This window comes from Meriones unguiculatus, chromosome X (assembly GCF_030254825.1).
Source record: "Meriones unguiculatus strain TT.TT164.6M chromosome X, Bangor_MerUng_6.1, whole genome shotgun sequence".
NCBI lineage: Eukaryota > Metazoa > Chordata > Mammalia > Rodentia > Muridae > Meriones > Meriones unguiculatus.
The window spans coordinates 37,401,735-37,425,104 of record NC_083369.1 but is presented as its reverse complement, the minus strand read 5'-3'; the positions used below and the strand labels follow the sequence as shown (position 1 = coordinate 37,425,104).

At 42.2% G+C, this 23,370-nt stretch overlaps 1 protein-coding gene across 2 annotated transcripts in view; it reads right to left on the bottom strand.

The window, feature by feature from the left end:
- Positions 1-7,295, bottom strand: part of Fam120c (family with sequence similarity 120 member C) — a 136,555-nt gene extending 129,260 nt beyond the window's left edge. For both annotated transcript variants that reach the window (XM_060374918.1, XM_060374919.1), the window contains exon 1: positions 6,234-7,295. In XM_060374918.1, coding sequence (XP_060230901.1) covers positions 6,234-6,917 — 684 coding nt within the window. In that variant the 5' untranslated portion in view covers positions 6,918-7,295. The remainder of the gene's footprint in view (positions 1-6,233) is intronic.
- Between the last annotated feature and the right edge of the window lie 16,075 nt (positions 7,296-23,370).

Sequence of the window (23,370 nt, the reverse complement as noted above, 5' to 3'; positions counted from 1 at the left end):
AGCTACAGGTTCTTAATTATTAACAAAGTGCTAGAAATATTCATTGAAGAAAATGATGGAAAAGCTGGATAGTCATAAGACAGAAGAATGAAACTAGATCCCTATCTTTCACTTGCAAAAAATAAAAATAAAAAAATAAGAAAAATAGCTCAAAATTATCAAAGACCTCAAGACCCAACATTCTCAAACTGCCACGGGGGGGGGGGGGGGGAGGAAAAACACTTCAAGATATAAGTATATGCAAGGGCTTTCTCAAAGGCTCCAAAATTTATGAAGGGATAGAAAGAGCTGACAAATGATATTGCATTAAATTAAAGTTTCTGAACAAGAAGGGAACAACAGAGTAAAGAGTCATCTTACAGAATAGATGATCTTTGCAGCCATACATCTGACAGGGGAATGATACCAAGAGTATATTATCAAACTAAAAAAAAAAAAAAAAAAAATTAAACATCATCCTACCTCCCCAAATATCTAGTTCATAAACAGGCAAGTGACTACAGATAACTCTAAAAAGAAGTACAAATGGCCAATAAATATTTAGAAAATGCCCAACATACTTAGCTGTCAGGAAAAGGAAAACGAAAACTATAATGACACTGCATTTCACTCTATTCAGAATGGCTATCACAAACAAAACAAATAACAAAGGATGTGGGTAAGGATGCAGAGCTGGGCATGATGGCACATGCCCTTTATCCTAGCACTCTAAGGCAGAGGTAGCTGGATCTCTAGAACAGTCCAGCCTGGTCAACATACTAAATTATAGGCCAGAAAAGGCTACATAGTGAGGCCCTGCCTCACACACAAAGCAAAACAAAACAATGTAACCTTGACCACAACCATAATCACCAAGGAATTTGGTAGAAATATATATTCTAGGTGGACATGGTGGTGCATGCCTGTAATCTCAGCACTATGGAGGTGGGAAAAGATGCAAGGGGGGGAGGGGAAGAGGAAGCCTAGGCTGGGCACATAGCTCAATTGGTAGAGCACTAGAATACATAGGGCCTTCAGTTTTATCCCCAGCACCAAATAAACCAAATGTGGTGGTGCACAGTTGGGTTTCCAGTAGTGGGGAGGCCGATTTGGTGAGTTCAGGTCAGGAAGGGCTATATAACAAGACCTTTGAAAAAAAAGTTCAGTAGAAGGCCAGCCTGAGCTATACGGAGGAGACACTGTCTCAAAACACACACACACACACACACACACACACACACACACCTCAATTATTTGTGCATAGAAAGGGATTGCTACTTCTGAATTCCTCAACATCACTGTGTGACTCACTTGTCAATTAGCTAACACATTTGTCTTGTATTGGCAGGACTGTGGATTTCAGCATTGTTGGCACAAGTGCAATGCTCAACAATTCTTACCATTTCTTTGCACTTAATCGAGACAAGTACACAACCTTACACAAAAGAAATGTTTAAAAAGAAAAAAAAAGTGATGGGATTCTGCAGAAAAAATAAGCAATAGAGATCTAAAGCAATAGGTTTATTATTCACTTAGCAGTGCCCATCCTGCTTTCATAGAAAATTACTGGACCTAGCTTTTGGTCCAATGGTACAGTATGTACCTACCTTGCATAAGTACTAATCCACAGCACCAAAAAAATTTTTAAACCACTAATCTTGTTTTTTGTTTGTTTGTTTGCTTGGTTTGGTTTGGCTTTGAGCCTGGGGACTAAACCCAGGATCTTCCTTATTCAACACTGAGTTATATCCCAGACCCCCATTTTACCTCTTTGCATTTCAGTTATTTATTTGTAAAGTAGGGGTGTGATAATGTGCATCTTGCAACTCTTTGAGGGCAAAACAAGACATTGCTTAAGAAATATTTTATAGCCAACTTGGCACTCAAGAAGTGATAGTGGTTACTTTATGATCATTTTTCATCTACCTGTAGGCTTTTCAGGGTCTGGATGGCAGGGTTAGTAAAAAATCAGGAGGCACATCAGCCATTTCCTTCCTCAAGGAAGAAAGCCAAATGACACTTGTCTGGTCAAATGTCTCAAAGTCTAGTTAGTCATGTAATACCAGTATGATTTTTGACATAGGCAAATTTTTGTTTTCATGAATCCATTTAGACTCCTTCTAAAATTTCCAGATGGGAAGAGAAGGGCTTTATGTGCTGGTTATCTTGTTGCTCATTTACAATTAACATTAAATAAAGCTTCCATTCCCGTGAATCACAGCACATCACTCCTCCATACCCCAAGTCACAATTACTCTATTTCTGAGACCCTTGGAAGGAGACTGGGCCAGGAACTTGGGGGTTACTAAAATTTCTTGCTACTGGTTGTTTTCACTTACAAAGGTATACTGAGCAAGTAATTATAACACATGAAATTGCAAACATCATGCCAAAAATAGACACCAAACATTTTTATCAAGTCCAAATTTGTCAAAAGCTAAACAGACAACCCAGCACACTTTAACAAGCATTTAATCCTGCCACTTCTGTATTCTCTATTAAAAATGAAAATGAGACTAGAAATAAAGGTTCACCCTGCCTTCTTAAACTAAACAACAAAAACCAAGGCATAATAGAGATCCAGTTTTTGTTCCAAAGCACTAATATTCAAACAAAAGAAATGCTCCATATGCAAATCAACCATGTGAAAAACTGCCACCTTCAAGACAGAACAGAGTTCTGAAAAAGCAATGAGCAGTTATTGGCCCACACCCTTTTGTGCCTATACCACAACCCAAGACATTCTTCATCACTCCCACACCAAAAAAGTCACCAGTCACAGCCAGGAGAACTCAGGGAGCATCAACACCATTTATACAATTCTGCAGTCAGTCTTAAGTCACTTTACACTAATAGCCACAGTTTACATATATATATATATATATATATATATATATATATATATATATATATAGCTTTATTTTGTGTGTGTGCTCAGAGAATCCAAACGAGAATGTTAGATCTCCAGAGCTGGAATAACACGCCGTAGTAAGCCACACAATATGGGTGTTGGGACCTAAACTCAGGTTCTCCGCAAGAGCAGTACATGCTCCTGACTTTTGTTTTTTGAGACATGTGTCACTATGTACCCCAGAACTGCCTCAGGCTCCCTGGATACTGGGATATCATAATTATCACAGTAAACACTTTTCAGAAGTCACACCTATAGTATCTTCTCTTAGGATCTATCCAAGCCATCACTTTTTATATATTGCTAGGATATTTACTTACAGATGGTGTCTCACATATTACCAGGATGACCTCAAACTCCAAGGCTCAAGCCATCCTCCTGTCTCAGACTCCTGAGTAGCTGGAATTACACAGACATACACAACTGCCCATGAACACTGCTGAGATAATTTTTAAGTGAGACTGCATCAAATACGAACTCTTGTTCATGGTGAACAAGATGGTGAATGCTTGTGATGGCAGCATTTGAGAGGTGGAGGCAGAAGAATCAGGATGAATTTAAGGTCAGCTTTGGCTATACATTGAACTTAAAGGTAGAATGATAACTACATGATAACTTATCTCAAAAAAACAAAAGAAACAGACAAAAACCTGTGCTAAATATGACAAATACACTTCCAATTGGTTCTCAAAAATTTTGACTGGTGGAGAATATTTATCCATACAAACCTACAGTATTCCTCTCTCCTGCCAACCACCAATCAAAATATATTTGGAAAACAAGTTGTAAATATGCTATAAATAAGTAATAACCTACTCAGAACTCACAAGCAAGCTGTTTTAGGTCCCCATACCCTTGTTCACTATGTATAATATTCTTGAACTTCATGGCCAGTCTACAAAGGTGCTCCCAAAATTTACTATCTCACTAAGAAATTACCATAACCTGAGCATGGTGGCCCACACCTTTAATCTCAGCACTCAGGGAGGCAGAGGCAAGGGAATCTCCGTGGGTTTGAGGCCACTACAAAGTGAGTCCAGGACAGCCAAGGCTACACAGAGAAACCTTGTCTCAAAAAGCCAAGAGAGAGAGTGTGTGTGTTACCACACCTACTGCAATTAGCATATGGGGCTATATTTTTTCATCATGAGCAATCAGCACAGAACATCTGGAATTTTGTGTTTTCAATCCTTATTAAACCTTGACCTCTTGGAGAGCACTTATTTATGCATTTTCTGCAACCAGCACAGTACTTACCCTACAGCAAGCACTTGGCAAAGGAATAAAACTAATGAATAACCCAAACCTGTTTTTATCCAGGTGCTAATGATGTACTTCTTCCAGTGTGGAAATAATCTGATCCCAGTACCTTTTTAGAAAGATTCATCTTCGAAAAACTGTTACAAGCATGAGCTGTGGAGTCAGACTACATGCACATAAACCCCAGAATCCCAGCTCTACCATTTATTACTAGGTTATCTCTGGGCAAGTGTGTAAAGCTCCTGGGTGTGGTTTTCCCCATTTGGAAAACAGAGGTAATACTGTTTCATGAGTTACTGTAAAGATCCAATGAGACCATTTTCAAACACTGAAGGGCTAACTCCAGGTACAAGTACACAGTAAAGCACTTCCCCAGCACTACCCGACCTCCCCTCCTCAAACAAAGAAAGGAAAACCCTGCCCCATTAACATAGTCATTGCAAGTACCAGCAAAATTAAAAAAAATAATAATAAAGGGGGGGGAAATCCCTTAAAGCCTTGGTGGTACCATTGCAAACAACGTGGAAGGAATGACTGTAAATGAATCTGTTTTAAAATGTTCAGTCAGGAGAACAGGCCAGTGGGTTTTGTTACAGTTAAATTTTATGTTAGCTCATGACTGCATTTTTTGCATGCATGGTGTTAAGAGACTGAAGCAAGGACCTCCTGGTTAGTAAGGACACTCCCTAGCTGAGCTATGCCCCCAGCCCATTACTGGGCTTTTCAAATTAAAAAAAAAAAAAAAAAAAAAAAAGCTACAATCTATCCAGGGGAGGCACAGATTTGCTGCTGAGCCCTACATGTCTGGTATAATAGGATTCTAGTCACACTCTCCAACCATTGCAAACTTCTCTACGTGGCAGATCTTTCAGTCACGAGTTCCTCCTTACTCCACCAGCTGTCACCTGTTTGGTTTCAGAATTCCCAAACCCCTAATCCTGAGAGGACATGCCGCAAAACTCTGGTTAGGAAATGGATTTGCAGTTTCTTCCTCTAAAACCCCACACTGCTTTTCTTTTGCTCCTTCCTGCCCACCTCCTTACTTCTCAAGCCTTGCTATTCTCTACACGTAGGAACTTGAAACCTAAGAGTATGGGAAAGCAACAGCGTTATAGCAGTGGTGCCAAGAACCAGAGATGCTGCCAAGCTTTTCCCTAAGCTCCAAATGCTCACAGACAGGGCTTAAATTTAAGCTCATGGGGTCTCACACACATGCTATTTCTTTTTGCCTCTGCTTCATTTCTTCAACCACTTTAAACAACCCTCTCTGAAACATGTGAGCCATTCAAATCCAGCCCGTTCTCACCCTTAAGTAAGGTCTGTCTTCTTCAGGAAGTTTCCCTGGACCATTTTAGCCCACAGATTATCACCCCACCCTTCTACTCATACAGGTATTGTACTCTCTGCACCAGAAAACAGTCACCATGCATATTTACACCATTAAATAAATGTTCTATATTTGATCTTCCAAGGGCAGGAACAGTGTCTCACATCTTGAAAACCCAACACTCTTTGAAACCCCCTACTCAGTGTTCATCTTCCTGAACAGTGATTCAATCAGTGGGTTGTTTATTTGGGCTAAGGCATGCCAAGATAAAAGCATGTTGAAATGAAAAAGATTCAATGGAATCAGGGGCGGGGGAGCAGCACTAGGTCAAATGGGGGAAAATATAGAAAGGTGTTCGACTGCTATCTGTTTTATTTGTCATGAGCTTAAAAAAGATATACAGGAGGGAATGTCAACTGGAAAATGAAGGGGGAAAAAAAAACCTGTATCAGTTTGAGGGAGATGGTAGTAATAGAAATGTGAAGACCCAAAGAAGTAATTTTGAGTCAGTTCTGCTAAAACCAATAGGTAGACCAATTGGGTAAGTAATGGGTTCCTAGGATGACATGGATAGAGATAGTCATGTAGGTAAGTGAACTGGTAGAAGGCCATATGAAGGGGGCACGGGTGGCTAAAATGGTGGCCAGGAGGTTAGCTGACTTGAGTGAGTGGCAGCTAAGTCAGTAAATGGTTAAGTGTTTAGTCTGGAAGGAACAGGTGTGGGGCATTTCATTTAAAATCTAACCCCTCCCTCACCTTGACCCGGAAGTGGATGAGTGCTAGCCTCACGCAGTGGCTCAGGCAGGCAGGTGGCAGGAACCAGGCCCGCGGTGGAGGGGTGCCCTTGTTGCCCACGTGTCCCACGATCAGTTGCGCCGTCTGTCGCTCCGCCTGGCACCGACGGCCCCACTCGGCCAGTCGGTCCTTTCCCAGGCCCCCAGGGAACATGACCACTAGCTCCAGGCCGTCGCCGCCCGGATAGGCACAAGCCTGGCACAGCGCTGACAAGTAGCCCAGCATGGCATTCCACTGGCCGCCACAAACCCAATCCGTCTGGTAGCCACCATAGAGCCGTGGCAGCGCCGAGCCCGCGTCTACCAATACCCGAGCCCCAGGCAGCGGAGGGGGCGGTAGCGGATGCAGCCCTGGCGGCGCTTGGCCGTGGTGGTGGAAATGGTGAGCAGGGTGATGGTGCCGAGTCGGCCCCGTGCCCCTGGAGTAAGCACCAAAGGCAGCGGGCGGGAGCGGTGGCGGCAGAGGAGCAGAGCCCCTGGTGATGCGTGGAGCCCCTGGCGCTAGGGCTGCTGGTGGCAGCTGGCGGTGCAGGTGCTGCTGCTGCTGCTGGCGCGACACGGTGCGCGCAAGTTTGAGGAGATCCACAGGCACCACAGCCCCGGGACAGCGCTTCTCCAGGAACTCTTGGAAGCCCTGGACGCCCATGCTTCCTCCGTGGGCAGAAGGAACAGCGGCTGCGCAAGCCGGCCAGTAGGCGATCCCCACGCGAAACTGGAGGCGGGCGCGGGCGCACTCCGCAGGGGGTGGGGTAGAGGCGAGGAGGGGTGGGCGGGGAAAGGGTTTGCAAACCGGAGGGGCGAGGGAACGTGGGCGGGGAGGGGAGGAGACCACAGACTGGGTGCGGGTGGAGAGCAGAGGTGAGGCTGACCAGACTCAGAAGAGGCTGGGAAGATAAAAGCGATGACAAATCGTAGTCACTTCTCTTTTCCCGTTCCCCTCCGCTGCTATTCTTCACCGCTTCAAAGGGGGTGAAGCCTCTGCCTTCCACCTCCGGGAGCCATGTTGCCTCGTCTTCTCTGTGATACTCCCTTTCTAGCTGGGGGAGGGGTGTTTGGGCGGGGCGGATGGGCATCCTGGGAGTTGTAGTCTTTTCCTGATGGCCTCAGGATGCAAAGAACTGGAGGATCACCCATGTCAGGCCTTGGTTTTCAAACGGTCTGAAGAAGCAGGGCGTGAAATCGTGTGTATAGGATTTGCCAGGATTTACCAGAACTCCTGGCATCCAACCGATTTGCCTCAGGGTATTATACCACCATTCCCAGGGAAAGGAATGGAGGTGATGGAGTGGTTGAATTTGGCTAAAGTGAGCTAAAGTTCCCTGAGAGGGAGAATTTGTTCCTTCCATAGAAAAGATGATATGCATAACTTTTAATGAATGGAAAAGAACACATATAAAACATAACAACCACTGCTATTTCTATATCAATCCATTTGCTTTTAAGCAACTGTCATTCTTTGAAGAGTTGTCCCCCATAGGAACGATAAAACATTTACTTACGACATGAAGTAATGAATGCAGAGACAACATGATATTGACTATAACTTACCCTCAGGCTCTCTCGTCATGGACATTAAACACCCACACAAAAGCAACTACTACCTGGACCTTATTGCACTCCCTACCATATGGTTCAGGGATGTTTTCAAACCTAGTGAATTTGTTCATGTAGGGGCAATTCAAAAGTTCTAATTTGATCACAATCCTTTGAAAAATATGTCTTCATCATGCCTCTCCAATGAAATGCATGTAGTGTCTGTCTTCTGTCAAGCTATTAGGACCCACCCCTTCAGCCAGAATACAGCAGAAAACAAGATCTGCAGTGCAGAGTAGTTGTATCTGGCTTAGAATTTGCAGAACATGAAAGTGCAGCATCCAGGACTGATCATGATGAATGACGTCAGAATGATCTCTTAGGATGAAGATGCAAACAGGCTGCGGATTCTATACAAGAATTTCTCATAAAAGTAGAACATCTAGAATGGCAGGGATGTGAGGCGAAGTGAAAAGAAATGCAGTATCTTGAAGGGATGAAAGATGGAGAGAATAAGGTGTTTTTAGTAAAATGTGCTCACTTGATAGTTTGCCCAGCATCATTTTTCTTGAAATTCATTGTTAAATTGATATGGTTACAGCAGTGAACCAGTTACTTAATGTTCCTGGGACTCAAAAGAGAAGCCCTGGGAGCTGGGCATGCAGTTCAGTGGTAGAGTTCTTACCCAGTTTCCATCCCTCAGCCCCACAAACAAAAACAACTGAAGCAGTGTCTACGCTTGTCTTCAGGAGTTTTGATTTCTGCACACAGATATCTGCAAGCCCTGCTGACTTGCAGTGAAAATCTCAGATTTCACTGGTTAACAAACTGACACCACCAAATCACCTACACATCTCTAAGGAATAGTAACTCCTCAAACACCAACTCCGCCCCAGCATGAGGATCTCTCACATAAGCACATCCAACTGGATTGGAAGAAACAAGTGAACATACCCAGGGCAGGACAAAGAGAAAAAAAAAGTTTCACAGTATTGAGCTCAGCCCAGCTTACTATTTCCTGTTGCATCTATGATTGAGAGGATCTTGAGCAGAATGGCTGAGGGAATGACCTGAAACCTTAGGTATCGTGCTAAGAGATAGAAGCTGGAACAGTGGGAGAGCACCTCCTTAGCATGTGTGAGACAAGGAGTTCCATCCTCAGCACTGGAAAGAAGAAAGGAGACCAACAGCAAGATGCTTTTACTACCTCTTAGTAATTCCTGTTACTGAAAGAGCTCTCACATGAAACCAATAGGCAATCAAATAAAGATTTAGAGAATTTCTGTTAGTAGAAAAACACATCTAGGGAATTGGGATCCTAATTGACCAGCCAGAGTAATAATTCAAGACCAGCACATCAGCAATGCCTGTGAACTCTTCTAAACAGGATAATTTCAACCCTCACCCTAGATTTCCAACATTAGAAACACTGAGCACAGGACCAGAAATCTGTGGTTTTAATAGTATCAAAGATAAAACCAGGCAGATGTTAAAGTATTGGAAACAGTCTATTTACTAACTACTGGTGGTAAAGGGAAGAGCTAAGTTTTGCTTCCATTTGTATAGACATGAGTGGGAGAATGGGGAAATATAAGAGGATATAGGGTAGGGGCAGAATAGCATCAAAGAAATAAAAAAAAAAAAAATACAGAGGACCAATCAATGTCAATGTGATTAGTCCAAATGTGTATGCTGGCTGGCAATTAGATTTCTATCCTACTAACACAGAGACAGAGAGACAGGCCCTATTGTCCCTGACAATTAGGTTTCCAAGGAATGTCTCACAGGTCCTTAGGAAGGACACTCCTGAGGTGGAGGAGAAATGTACATGTCTCTAAGTAAAAGAGGAAGGATTGACAATTATAAGCCCTGTTTGGTAAACACTCTAAAGTGGATCAGTTATGGGGTACAAGGAACTGAATTCTTTTAATAACCCTGTTTTTACTGAATGGCACACTGAATTTTCCTAGTGATTTGACTTAACGTTGCTAGAAGCCTTGTTAATTAGGCCAAATGTCTTAGTGCAGGGGTATGAAAGGAACATACTGGTGTATTTTGCAGACTCCTCTAGCCATCCAGGAAATTCAAACACATCTCAACATCTAAGAACCTCTTTTTTAGCATAACCTGGCCTAAGTACAGACTGGTTAGGCAAGGAAATAATGAAAAAGGGACTCCCATGAGTTTTCACATACCTGTGATTTATTTCCATTCTTCCCATCCAGGTAAAAAGGGTGCATCCTCAGATCCAGTGATGGATCAGTGTGTGACTTCGCCTTCCCTAAAAGGGAATTTTGATTGTGTGTGTGTGTGTGTGTGTGTGTGTGTTTCTATACAGTTACATAATCTATTGGTGGAAGCTACATTTATCAAAGATATCGAGATTACAAGGAGCCACATTTTATTATAACTGAACTAGAGGAAGAAAGCATGTGGCCATGTGATCCCATTATAACTGGATTAATAGTTATTTATCGCTTGCAGTTATTCATGGGGTTTGTTGATATAGGCATGTTCCTAATTGTATGAATAGGAGAATGGCATACATGTGTATAGAGCAGCCAAGAAGAGCATTATGAGTAAACACCTATTGGATTGTCTCTGTGCTCTCCTTTCCTACCACCTCCTTTACTTTATTGTTTTGGCTGTATGGGACTACCCTTCATGTGTTTTGCCAGAGAGTTTGCTATAGAGTTAGAGGAGGAGAGGTGAAAATCCCAGGTATATCAAAATAGCTGCTTTGTTTTTTCCAAAGGCCCATTTGCATTATCCCTGGATTTTGTGAGGCTTCCATCTTTAAAAATCCCCTTCTTGCTAAAACTTGTTCAGATTTGCTTTCTTACTTAAATACAAGACCCTTAACATGCATATGCAACCCAGGAGAAACTACAGTGGTGATAGCCCATAGAGAAGGTAGAGAAGGCAGATGCCAAAAGACCTGGAAGCAGAAGGAAGTGCATTCTGGAAGCAAGGTCTTAGTTTCAATACAAGTTCAGCTCTTTATTGGGGAGATAACTTTAACAAGTTAAATAACCTCATAAACTCCTACCACATCGATGAAATAGAGATGCAATGATTTATTCAACAAGTTTAATACCACTACAAGAATAGAGCTGGGTACTGAAAGAAAGCAGATGGTTTTGTTGTTGAATAAATTTATCCAGGTTTACTTACAGGAGCATGAGTGACTCACTTGCAGCTATGCCACTGAAGCATCTTCCTCCCTGCTGCCATTGTTAACAGGCTTCTACATCCTTGAGAAGAGGAACACCCTCATATGCTCCACCATTCTCTATGAAACACTCTAATTCAAGATTGCAATCATCAAGTCCTGCCTGAAGGACACAGTCCCAGTGTTACCAATTCATTTCTAGAATCTCTGAGCTCTGACCAATGTAGGGTTTCCTACTGCATCCTTCGTTCATAGTCATGTGGGTCATCAGGAGCTCTCTTCTCTTGGTGCATTCTGTGCCCCTTTCATCTTGCTGACAGGCACAGGTGTGTGGTGGTGTCAGGGAGGTCAGACCTGCGTGCTTGCTTTTCTCCACTGGAGAAATCACACTTCTGTACAGCTTAAGAGTAACCTCATCTGTTTGCTTATTCTCTCCCCCACCCCCTTTTTTTGGTTTTTCGAGACAAGGTTTCTCTGTGTACCCCTGGCTGTCCTGGACTCACTTTGTAGACCAGGCTGGCCTCTTATTCCCAGAGATCCACCTGTCTCTGCCTCCCTCCCTAGTGCTGGGATTAAAGGTGTGCTATTATCTTCCTTTATATAATCCCAGGCATAGAAGATGCTGGCACAATTGAGGTGTGGTAGCATTCGCCTTTGAGCCCAGTACTCAGAATGCAAAGACAGGTAGATCTCTGTGGGTTCTAGGAAGCAAGTTCAGGAGAACCAAGCTCCACAGAGAAACCTTGTCTCAAAAAGCCAAAACAGAAAAACCAAAACAAAAAAGAAGATGCTGGCATATGGTTACTATTTTGCGTTCACTGTGTGCCTACCCGTAGGTATTCCCAAAATCAGAGAGAATCATCATAGGTCTTTAGTCTCTAATGTGTAGGACTCCTAACATTACAAAAAGATCTTCAAGTGAAAGAAAAAGAATGGAGTGGACACCAACCCCTTCTCCCACGTTATGAAACCTCCTGCCATCTGTTTGCTCTAAGACAGACTCCAGAGGCTCAGTAAGGGTCACTTGTATAGTACATGAAAGGCCAGAGTTCATCATCAGCAACACAAAAGCAGGAAGGGCGTAGGCATTTTTAGTTCCATAGAAATGGGTTCATTACATGCTTGTAATCCTAGCACTCAGGGAGGCAGAAGCAAGCGGATCTCTGTGAGTTTGATGCCAGCCTGTTCTACAATGGGAGTCCAGGACAGCCAAGTCTACACAGAGAAACCCTGTCTCGAAAAAACAAAAAGAATTTGGCTTCAGGGGCTAGTGTGGTGGTTCCGCTGATAGTGCTACTTGCTGCCAAGCCAGAAGCCCTGTGTTAGATTCCAAGGAACCCACATGGTAAGAGAGAACTGACATCTGTGAGTTGTCCTCTGGTCCCTAACCGTGCTCTGTGGCACGCATTTGAAAGTGCATGTGCACATACGGATAAACAAATGTTAAAAAATAATTTGGCCTTTACTAGAACAGAGATTCAAACCCCTGCTGTCACTCAGCATGTGAATGTGAAGTACAGGTATAGCACTGACTCCCTTAAGTGAAGGAGGAGCAGAGAATCCAATTCATGGCAAACAATGCATGCCAGAGGGTGGGCAGAGAGGAGCCTTATCTTGAGCCTGGCTCATGTAAGGACTTGCGGAGCCAGGAAGGATGTCTTAGGGTTTCTATTGCTGTGAAGAGACACCATGACGATGGCAGCCTTAGCAGGAAAACATTTAATTTGGGGCTGGTTTGCAGTTTAGAGGTTTAATCCATTATTGTGAGGGCAGAAGCATGTTGTCACGGCAGGCAAACACGGTGCTGAAGAGGTAGCTGAGAGTTTTACATCTGGATCCATAAACAGTGGGAAGAGTGACACTGGGCTTTTGAAACCTCAAAGCCCACCCCCAGTGACACACCTCCTCTAACAAGGCCACACCTACTAATAATGCCACTCCCTATGAGCTTGGAGGGGGGCAGTTTCATTCAAGCCACCACAAAGGAAAGAGTCCAGTTGAGCTTGTGACTTATTTCCAGAGTTTGCGGAATGCTGAGGCCCCTTCCTGAGGGGTCTCTCTAGTACCTCGTGTGTATTGTGCCCTTTCCAAGCTGTGTAACCATGAGCTGCCTCTCAGGGTGATGGCTCAGGGCTGTCAAAACTAACACTCAAAGGAAGCTGAAACAGAAAGATGGTTGAGAGTTTGAGGCTGGGCTGAACTACACAGTGAGTTCCAAGACAGCCTGCACCATATACAATGTGAAACTAAAAAAAAAAAATAAAAATAAAAAAAAAAAGATAGGGCTGAAGCTGAAGAAATGGCTCAACAGTGATCTCTTATTCTGTTATTGCTGGCTTTGCAGAGGGCCAGTGTTTACTTCTCAGTAATCACAAATGCCTGTAACTCCAACTTCTGATGCCTTCTTCTAGCCCTCATGGGCACTGGTAGATACATGCTTGCATGCTAAGGGTTGTGTGTGCCTGCTCTCTCTCTCTCTTTCACACAAACACACACACACACACTCTCTCTCTCTTATATGTAGGCACACATACATATCTACTATATAAATAAATATAAATTAGATATTTAAAAACAAAACCCCAAAAAGCGCATATGGGAGGAAAGGCTCAGGCAGACCAGAAACCATCCCAGGTTCTAAAGGAGAAAGACAGATGAAGAGAAAGCTGGAGAAGAAGGTAAAGGCAGAGGAAACAGATGCAAGACTTGGACAAAAAAAGACAGACACTAGGTGTGGTGGCACACACTTGTAATCCTAGCAGGTAAGAGGTGGAGGAAGAATAATCAGGAGTTCAAAGTCAACCTCCATAGCAAGCCCAAAACCAATCTGAGCCATGTAGATCCTGTCTTAAAAAAAAATAGGCTAGGTATGGTGGTGTATGCCTTTAATCCCAGCACTCAGGAGGAAGGCACAGGCTGATCTCTGTGAGTCCCGGGCCAGCTTGGTCTGCAGAGCAAGTCCAGGACAGCCATGGCTATTACACAGAGAAACCCTGTCTTGAAAAACAGAGAAGAGAGAACACGGTGTGTGTGGGGGGGGGGGTGCAATGTGAAAGAGTTCCTGTTAGCCCCAATTATGATCAATTACTCCAAAATACCGGGACAAATTGAGTTGATGACAAAGGTGCTTGGTGAGCTCACAGTGGAAAGGATTTCCTCTGTTCCATGCTATCCTGTGGATAGCCTTCTTTTTTTGTTTTGTTTTGTTTTTGTTTTTGTTTTTGCTTGAGACAGGGTTTCTCTGTGTAGCCTTGGCTGTCCTGGATTCACTTTGTAGACGAGGCTGACACGGAACTCACAGAGATCTACCTGCCTCTGCCTCCCAGAGTGCTGGGATTAAAGGTGTGCTCCACTATGCCTGGCTGTGGATATCCTTCTTATTAATGGAGACAGGACAGCCTTCAAAGACTGCTCAGAATGCCTAAGACATCAGCTCTAGTCCCAGCACTTGAGAGGCAGAAGTTCAAGGTCATCTTCAGCTACATAGTGTGGTTCAAGATCAGCCTGGGCTGTGAGACTATGTCTCAGAAAAAGAAAAAGGGAAAAAAAAAAGGAAGACGTGTTGGACGACATAGCACAGGACTGTTCTTATCTCTTTCACCCTGAACACCTACAGCATGGTGTAAGAGAAAGCAATCCACAGGCTATATCAGAGGTGTCAAGTACAATTTAGAATGTCTCCCACATAATCATCCCATGAAGCCGTTACTGGGACATTAGAAATCACTGGTATTTCAAGAAATGTGAGAAACCATGCTCAAAGGGAGGTGCGTTACACTGTACACAGCTAATAGGGGGAAAACACAAAGTTTTTATATTTTCTTTTTTCCACAGAGCAAAATTTCAGCCCCTTTTAAAAGATTTTTATCCAGCTTCAACACTGTGTCTGAAAATGGTGGCATGTAAAGTGTATGGTATAAATGCATGGATAATGTAAAACCATATAACAAGCCTGAATGTTAAATCTCCATTTCCTGTAACTAATAAAGGAAAAACCAGGGTAAAAAAAAAAAAAAAAAAAAAAAAAAAAAAAAAACCTCTAAAACTGGTGGTGACTGACTGAAAAGCCAGATTCTCAGGATCCATCCAATGTTCTCCAAGGTGCTTGGAGTTGACCCAATAATCTGTGTCCTAAGGCATGCAGAACTATGGGCTTGAGAAGCAGTGCAGGACCACACCAGACCAGCATGTGTTGCACAGGTTGGGTGGAGCCAGGGGCTATGCAAGTGGCTGATGGTTGGCAATATGGTACCTGCTGCCTCCTGCTGTAGTCCAAGGTGGAATCAACACGTGGGTGTTCTCAGAAAGTATGTGGTAGGTATGGAGCAGGCAGAATTTTGAGTGTACTAGTGGAAGCACATGCAGCAAAGGAACTGTGGGAGGTACTGCACAGCTCAGTGTCTCCACAGGAGTATACTATAGCCTTGACCTGATGGTTGGCATTGGCCAGATGCAGGAAATATTTCTTCACAGACAGCCCATTGTTGAACTTACAGTCCAGACTACCAGGAGCAGCTCCACCTTAGCCCGACATCCAACGTTTGTCCCTAGGATGATAACAGTCTTGACCAGGATTAAGAGGGCTCTCTTTTTAGCAGGGATGGTAGCTGATGTGCTTGCTCATGAGCTACATTTGCCTACACAGGTAGAAGGAAATGCAGGTTTACTCTGATCACAGGTAGATGGGCAGGCTGGGCAGGGCTGACAAGGTCAGGTACAAGAGGCTGAACCGGGCCACTTTGTGTGAGCAGCAATCCAAGGCACAGAAGTGGGCGGGCACCCAGGAGATGGAGGCCAATCTGGGAAATGTAGTGAGATTCTGGTCTCTTGAAAACTAATTAGACAGATGAGGCAAAGACCATAGGTTTAAATTTTCTTTGAAAAGATTAATTTCTGTGTGTCTATGTATGTGTGAGAGAGGATAGGTGCATGTGTGCACAGGTGTATATGTGTCCATGTGTGTGTGAGTATATGTGCATATGTGCATAGGTGTGTGCATGTCTTATGTGCAGAGGCCTCTTGGCATGGTTTGATGCTAACAAGTTCCAACAGTGCTCTTGTCTCAGCCCCTTTAGAGCTGGAGTTATAAGCCTTTGTGGGGATCCTGGCTTGCTACCTGGTTCTCATGACTGCAGAGCACATGCTCTTAACTACTGAGCCACATCCCTAGGCCCCCAAATTCTTATTTTTAACTGTATGAGATATCCATAGCAAAATGTTCACCTTCTTTCTCCTTTCCTTTCTTCTTCTTTTTCTTTCTTTTTGAGACAAGGTATCACACTGTACCTCAGCGTGGCCTGGAATTCATGATATAGCCAAGGCTGGCCCCAAACTCAGGGCAATCTTCCTGCCTTAGCCTCCCAAGGGCTGGGATTAGAGGCATGAAGTACCACACATAACTCAACCATTGTTAGGTGTACAGTTCAATACTACTAAAAAAAAAAAAAAAAAAAGCACACTCTTGTGGTGTAATCAAAACACACATTTTTTTTGTTTTTTAATTTTATTTTTTCTTATCAGTTACATTTTATTAACTCTGTATCCCAGCCATGTCCCGATCCCTCATTCCCTCCCAGCCCCTCCCTCCCTCCCTCATCTCCACCGTGCCCCTTTCCAAGTCCACTGATAGGGGGGGACCTCCTCCCCATTCATCTGATCCTATTTTATCAGGTATCTTCAGGACTGGCAAAACACAATTTTTAAAATCTGAAAGTGTTCCCTGTGTGATTCTCAGGCATTCAGGTCTGAGAGGCAGTGAGCTGGAATGGATGGAGAAGGTGTTTGTTGATATTAAATACCTGAGCACATTTTCTCATTTGAAACATGTAGTGTGTACTAACCCCTTCCAATGCTGAACTTTGCTGTTAGCCTTTCTTTAATCTGTCCCAAGCCCTGCTCCTATCATCTCTGTTGTTTTCCTTTATTCCTGTCTTGAGAACCTGTCCAAGACCCATCTATTCTCCCTTAAGCTACTTCAGAATCAAACACTTTAGTCACAGATACAATTCTGTCAGCTCATTGTTTTACCTGGCGGTGTTCATTAATGTTGATACATTTCAAATGGATTATATGTTGGTCTTATCTCCCAACTTGATTGCTTTTTCCACCTGACCAACATTTTTATTACATGATCAGACACCTTTTGAACTCAGAAAATTGTACACCAAATTATGACACTTTACGTTCTGAATGCTTTGAACTAAAGGATAATGGAAGGTCTAAGAAGCAACATCAGGGGCGAGGTAGACCCGTGATTTTGACCTTCCCTTCTTAGCCCCAGTCCCCTTTCCTCCCCAAAAAGGAACTTCAGAAACCAGGTCAGAGAAACTGAAGCCTTCCTTTCCCCAAACAAGTCATTAAGCCAAGAAAGGTCCTTCCCTTCTTTCTCCCATCTTCTTTGAGGACCTTCACACTCTGAAGGTTCCTGCCCTGTATTCTGGACTAAGGGATATTACAAGAAAGAAAGATCTGATTAAGCCTGGGTTTTCTGTCCTTATTCTGATCGAATTATGTCCTATCCTGTTGTGCAGTCCCCATGGCTGTCCATCCCTTAGCAAACCTGAGCATAAAATTTGAATCTTTGGGTTGGAGAGATGGCTCAGCAGTTAAGATAGGCTGGAGAGCTAAGTGTGGTAATGTACACCTTTTATCATAGCACTTGGGAAGTAGAGGCAGGTAGAATTTGAGGCCAGCCTGCTCTTTCAGGCCAGGGAGGGCTGCCTAGAGACCTTGACTTAAACATAAATACATAAAAAAATACAACTTTGATAAAATAAACTTGTTACATCTTTGTTAATCTTCTTTCTCTTTTCTTTTTGTTTTTCTGAGACAAGGTTTCTCTGTGTAGCATTGGCTGTCCTGGACTCACTTTGTAGACCAGGCTGACTTGAACCCACAGAGATCCACGTCCCTCTGCCTCCTAAGTACTGGGACTACAGACATTTACTTCCCTCACTCTCTTCCTTTCATTCACTTGCTGGTGGTGGTGGTGGTGGGCGACTTAGGGCCTTGAGCATCAGTGGTAAGAGCTCTTTTGGGGAGCTATATCCACAGCCTCCTCCAAGATGAGTTTGGACACTTTCAGGTGATGTGGAGTGTCTGTTGTGACCCTGATTTTTCAGGCAACATGGAATGTCTTGTTGTGACCCTGATAGGTGAGTTGACATATCACACTGTTCTACCTGTACAGTCTCTGGCATTCAATACCTGTGATTTACTCCAAAGCCTGGAGATGAGATTCTAAGACATACAACAACAATAACAACAACAAAATACAGTAAATAAAAGGTAAGGGGAGTTGTTTGTTTTGGTGATCTTTTTGAGATAGGATCTTACCTCTAGCTCAAAATGGTTAGAAACTCACTATGTAGCCTAGGGCAGCTTCAGAATCCTCAGTCTTCCCAAGTGCTGAGGTTATCAACATGAACTACCATGCCTGGCTGTAGGCTGTTTGAGAGAGAACTGTTGGGCTTAAGGGAGCTGGGAATTCCTTGTCCAATTTGAGAATACCATGTGTGGCCATGGTGTTACTGGTTTGAATTGTATTTATTATGAATAAGTTGACTAACACACTCCCTGTGTCTGATTCCTTCTTTCTTGGATAACGTGGAATGTCACTAACCTTTTGGTAAATTTCGTCTCTTCCCCATATCTGTTCCACTCAAACCTATTCTTTCAACATCCTTTTGCAGTTCTGCATTCCTTTGCCATCTTTGCTCTTCTACCCACTTCTCTTGAATCTCTGATGATAACTTCTCTGCTTCGTAGTGAAAAGATGGAAAACCATTGAGACCAAGCAGCAAGAAAGGAGTTCAGCTTTTATTGCCAAATTTGAACCTTATCTTATGGCCACTTATATACTTTGTAAAATCCTGGAGTAAATTACTATAATTTTATGTTGCCTGTTTATTCATTTTAAATCCTTCTCAAATGTGATACACCTTCAGTTCTTTCTTGGAAAAAATCTTGTATTTTTTTTCTGAGCCTTTGAGACATATTTTCTACCAGGTCTTCTCTAGAGCATAATACTTACCTTTTGAAAACACAAACATCAGGAAATTACTCTCAGAAAAAGGAAGAGAGAAGAGAAGAAACAAGTTTAACGTGTTAGTTTCCATTAACTAGCTCCCACAGTTTCGTTATTTTGTTTTGTAAATAAAGTATTATTAAAAAGAAGTTAAGATGGGTGCGCTGGTAATTCCTGTGATCCCAGGGCTTGGGGAGGCAGGTGGATCGCTGTGACAAGGCCAGCCGTGTCTACATGCTAGTCCAGGACAGCCAAGGCTATACCGAGAAACCCTGTTTCAAGAGAAAAAAAGAGGGAAAAAAAAGAGAACTTAGAAGTTAATTTCCTAGTTTCCATGGTGATTTTGATACTTGTTTGATTTGCCAGAAACAACCAAACCAACCAAACTAGTAAATCTTATGGGTAGCTTTGTTCAGTGTCTCGCAAAATTCACTAACAATTCAAGTATAACTTAGAAGACCCAGGGTCTGGGGTTACACTTCATGTGGTAAAGTGCTTGCCTAGCATGCATGAAGCTCTGGTTTCTACCCATAGTATGGGTGATGATGCAGGCCTGTAATCTGTACGTGGGCAGAAGGATCAGACCTTCATGGTTATTTTCAGAGACATAGGGAGATTAAGGCCAGTCTGGAGACCCAGTCTAAAAATTAAAATAAAACAGAGTGAGATAGAAATGGGATGTTTATAGATGAATTTTTTTCAATGTTTGTGGCTTATAGTCTATTTCTACTTGAACATGGTTTCAAAACTTTTGGTAATTTGAATTTGAAAAGTTTAAAGAGAAATTACAAGGCAAAAGATTTAAATGTGTGGGTGAGCTAGAATGCTGGACTACTTAATAAGCTTGAGTTTAAGCTTATATACTTTGGGATGTTGTTGTTCTCCTTTTGTTTTATTATTGTGAATGAATATATATACATATACATATACATATACATATACATATACATATACATATACATATACATATACATATACATATACATATACACATACACATACACATACACATACACATACACATACACATACATATACATATACATATACATATACATATACATATACATATACATATACATATACATATATATTTTTTGGTTCAAGATTTCTCTATATAGCTTTGGCTGTCCTGAACTTAATCTGTAGACCTCAGACTCAGAGATCGGCCTGCCTCTGCCTTCTGAGTGCTGGAATTAAAGGCATGCACCACCACTGCTCAGTGAGATTATAATTTAATTTTATAATTTAATTACATTTCTCTCTTCCCTTTCCTACTTCAAGCCCTCCCATATACCTATTCATGCTCTTCTTCAAATGCATAGTTTCTTTTTTCACAACTGTTATTGCATGTATATATGTATTTGTATATTCATATGTTCATAATATATCCTAAATATAGCTTCTTGAGTATATATACTGTTATTTGTATGGCATGTTCGTTCTTTCTTTCTCTCTTTCTCTCTCTCTCTCTCTCTCTCTCTCGGTTTTTTGAGATTGTGTTTCTCTGTGTAGCCCTGGCTGGCTGTCCTGGAGGTTTCTCTATACACCAGGTTAGCCTCAGACACACAGATTCTCCTGCATCTGCCTCCCTGAGTGCTGGGATTACAGGCCCTTTAAATGTATTTTTAATTGTTTTTCAAGACAGCGTTTCTCTGTGTAATCCTAATTGTCCTGGACTCATTGTGTACACCAGGCTGGCCTGAAACTCACAGAGATCTGCCTACCTCTGCCTCCTTGTGTGCTTAATTTTAATTTTAATTTTTTATGTGCAGTGGTGTTTGCCTTTGTGAGGACATCAGATTCTCTAGAACTAGAATTACAGACAGTTGCGAGCTGCCATGTCGGTGTTAGGAATTGAACCATGGGTCCTTTGGAGGAGCAGCCAGTGCACTTAAGCACTGAGACATCAACCAGTCCTGGCATGAAACTAAATATGTAGGCATGTTCATAAATACGAAAAATCATTTCTAGAAGTTATGACATAGAAAATACAAATAGGAGATAATTGCCAGTATTTCTAGTTTTCATTAGGAATTAAGGTTATGCAGTGTAAAAATTATAATTAACGTGTAATTACACTACTGGAAATTATAAAAAACAGAAGTCTGCAAGGGAAATAGGCTGTTTTTAAAAAGAAAGGTATATAGGGGAGCAGTGGTGGTGCTCGCCTTTAATCCCAGCACTTGAAAGGCAGAGATAGGTGGGTCTCTGTGAGTTTGAGTCCAGCCTGGTCTTCAGAGTGAGTTCCGGAATAGCCAAGGCCACACAGAGAAACCCTGTCTTGAAAAACAATAATAAATATGCATTTCATTAACAAGAAAAAAGAAAAACTGAGGGTTGTGGAAATACATTGTGTGACCAAAGATGGTTGAAATTTGATGTAGTTTTATAATGTTTCATTAAAATCAGCATTATAAAAATCCATTTTCATAAGAATAGTACATGATACAAAGGAGTTATCCATTTTTTGTGTGTATAATATGTAATATGTGAGTGTATTTCTATGTACATTCTTGTGTGTGGGTGTGGATACACACAATAAGGGACAACATTTGGGTGTTGGACCACACCTTTCATCCTTCAGACAAGGTCTCTTTGCTTTACATACTCCATGCAACCCAATGGGAAGCTTCCCATCTTCCAGTAGGGTCGCTGGGATATTAATGGTTTTATGTGGCTTTTGGAGATCTGAACTTAGCATCTCAGGCATTCATGGCAAGAGCTTTTACCCACCGAACCCTTTCCCCAGGCCCAGTTTAGTTGTTGTTGTTGTTGTTATTATTATTATTATCTTTGGTTTTTTGAGACAGGGTTTCTCTATATAGCTCTAGTTGTCCTGGAACTCACTCTGTAGACCAGGCTGGCCTCGAACTCACAGAAATCTACCTGCCTCTGCCTCTTAAGTGCTGGCATCAAAGGTGTGCACCACCACCACCCAGCCTAGTTATTTCTTAATATAATAAAATTTATTTGGAACTGTAAACTAACATTCTACTCAAAGGGTGACAATAGTGCTAAAAATTCACGAGGCTTGTTGATCAGAGCTTCCCGATTGTGGAGAATTGAAAAGTTGTCGATCCAAAGCCAAATGAATTTGGGCTATCTTTAGTCCCCAATAGTTATTCACTCTTCACCACTTTGTTTGACTAAAAATCTTTTTCAGTATCGATCGGGTAAGAAAAAAACAGCAACAACAACAACCAAAAAAAAAAAAAAAAAAAAAAAAAAAAAAAAAAACCTTCAGAATGCATTTTTAGCAGACTACTAATTTCCACTAAGAGAGCTGGGCATATTAACTGCATGCCTCTAGTCCTAGTACAAAGGAGGCTGAAGCGGGATGATGCCATGAATTTAGGTGGATTTCAGGACAGCTTGGACTATATTGTGAGACCCTTCTTCAAAAATAAAATCTAAAAAGTCTTCAGATAGCATCTCAAACCCCAGAGCGGTGTCTTCATGCTTTGCTGGTCCTCCAACGACTGTACTTGAAAAAATGCATTGATTTTGATTTTGGAGTGGAACATTTTATTGGAGGCAACTTGAATTCATGTTCACGGGTCACTCATATTTGGCTCAGAAGGAAATATCTCTTTTTCCTTTCCTCCTGAGGTGAGGGCTGTGTTCAGTTTATTGGCCTAAGAATTCGAAAGGTTAACTGATGAACCTAAGAAACAAAAACTTTGTATTTTATCAAAGTAATTCCTTTATACTTTGTTAGTTATCAGGTCTGTTCAACATGTCTTCTCAACATTAAAAGAGATATATTTTGTTTATGTCTATATAAAATTTTGTATTTGTCTTCAAAATATCTTATGGTTGAAAATTTAAAAGGAAAATATTAGAAAATAAAATAAGAACTGTTTTGAGACAGGGTCTCATGTATCCCAAGCTGACTTCCAACTTGCTCCACAGCTGAGGATGACTTAGAACTCCTGGTATCCCCGCCTCTACCTCCCAAGTGCTGGGATTCCAGGCGTGCACACCCCCACCCCAGTTTATGCAGTGCTAAGGACAGATTCATGCACCCTAGGAAACACTCCACCAACTGACTTACATGTTTATCTCTACATTTTATTGCTATTTTGGTTAAATAGATACTGAAGGTCTAATTAAATGTCTTTAACTAACTTCTGAAAAACATCTTTTTGTGGGTGAGTGGTTTGCCTGCATGTATGCCTGTGCAACGCTTGCATGACTAGTGCCCATGGTAGGCTGAAGGTGTCAGACCGTCTGAAACTAGGGACAGCAGATGTTTGCCTGTTGCCATGTGGTTGCTAAGAACCGAACCTGGGTTCTGTGCAAGAGCACTTTTTAAATGTTGAGCCATCTCTCCAGCCCTCATCTTCTTGCTGTTATTGGAGACAA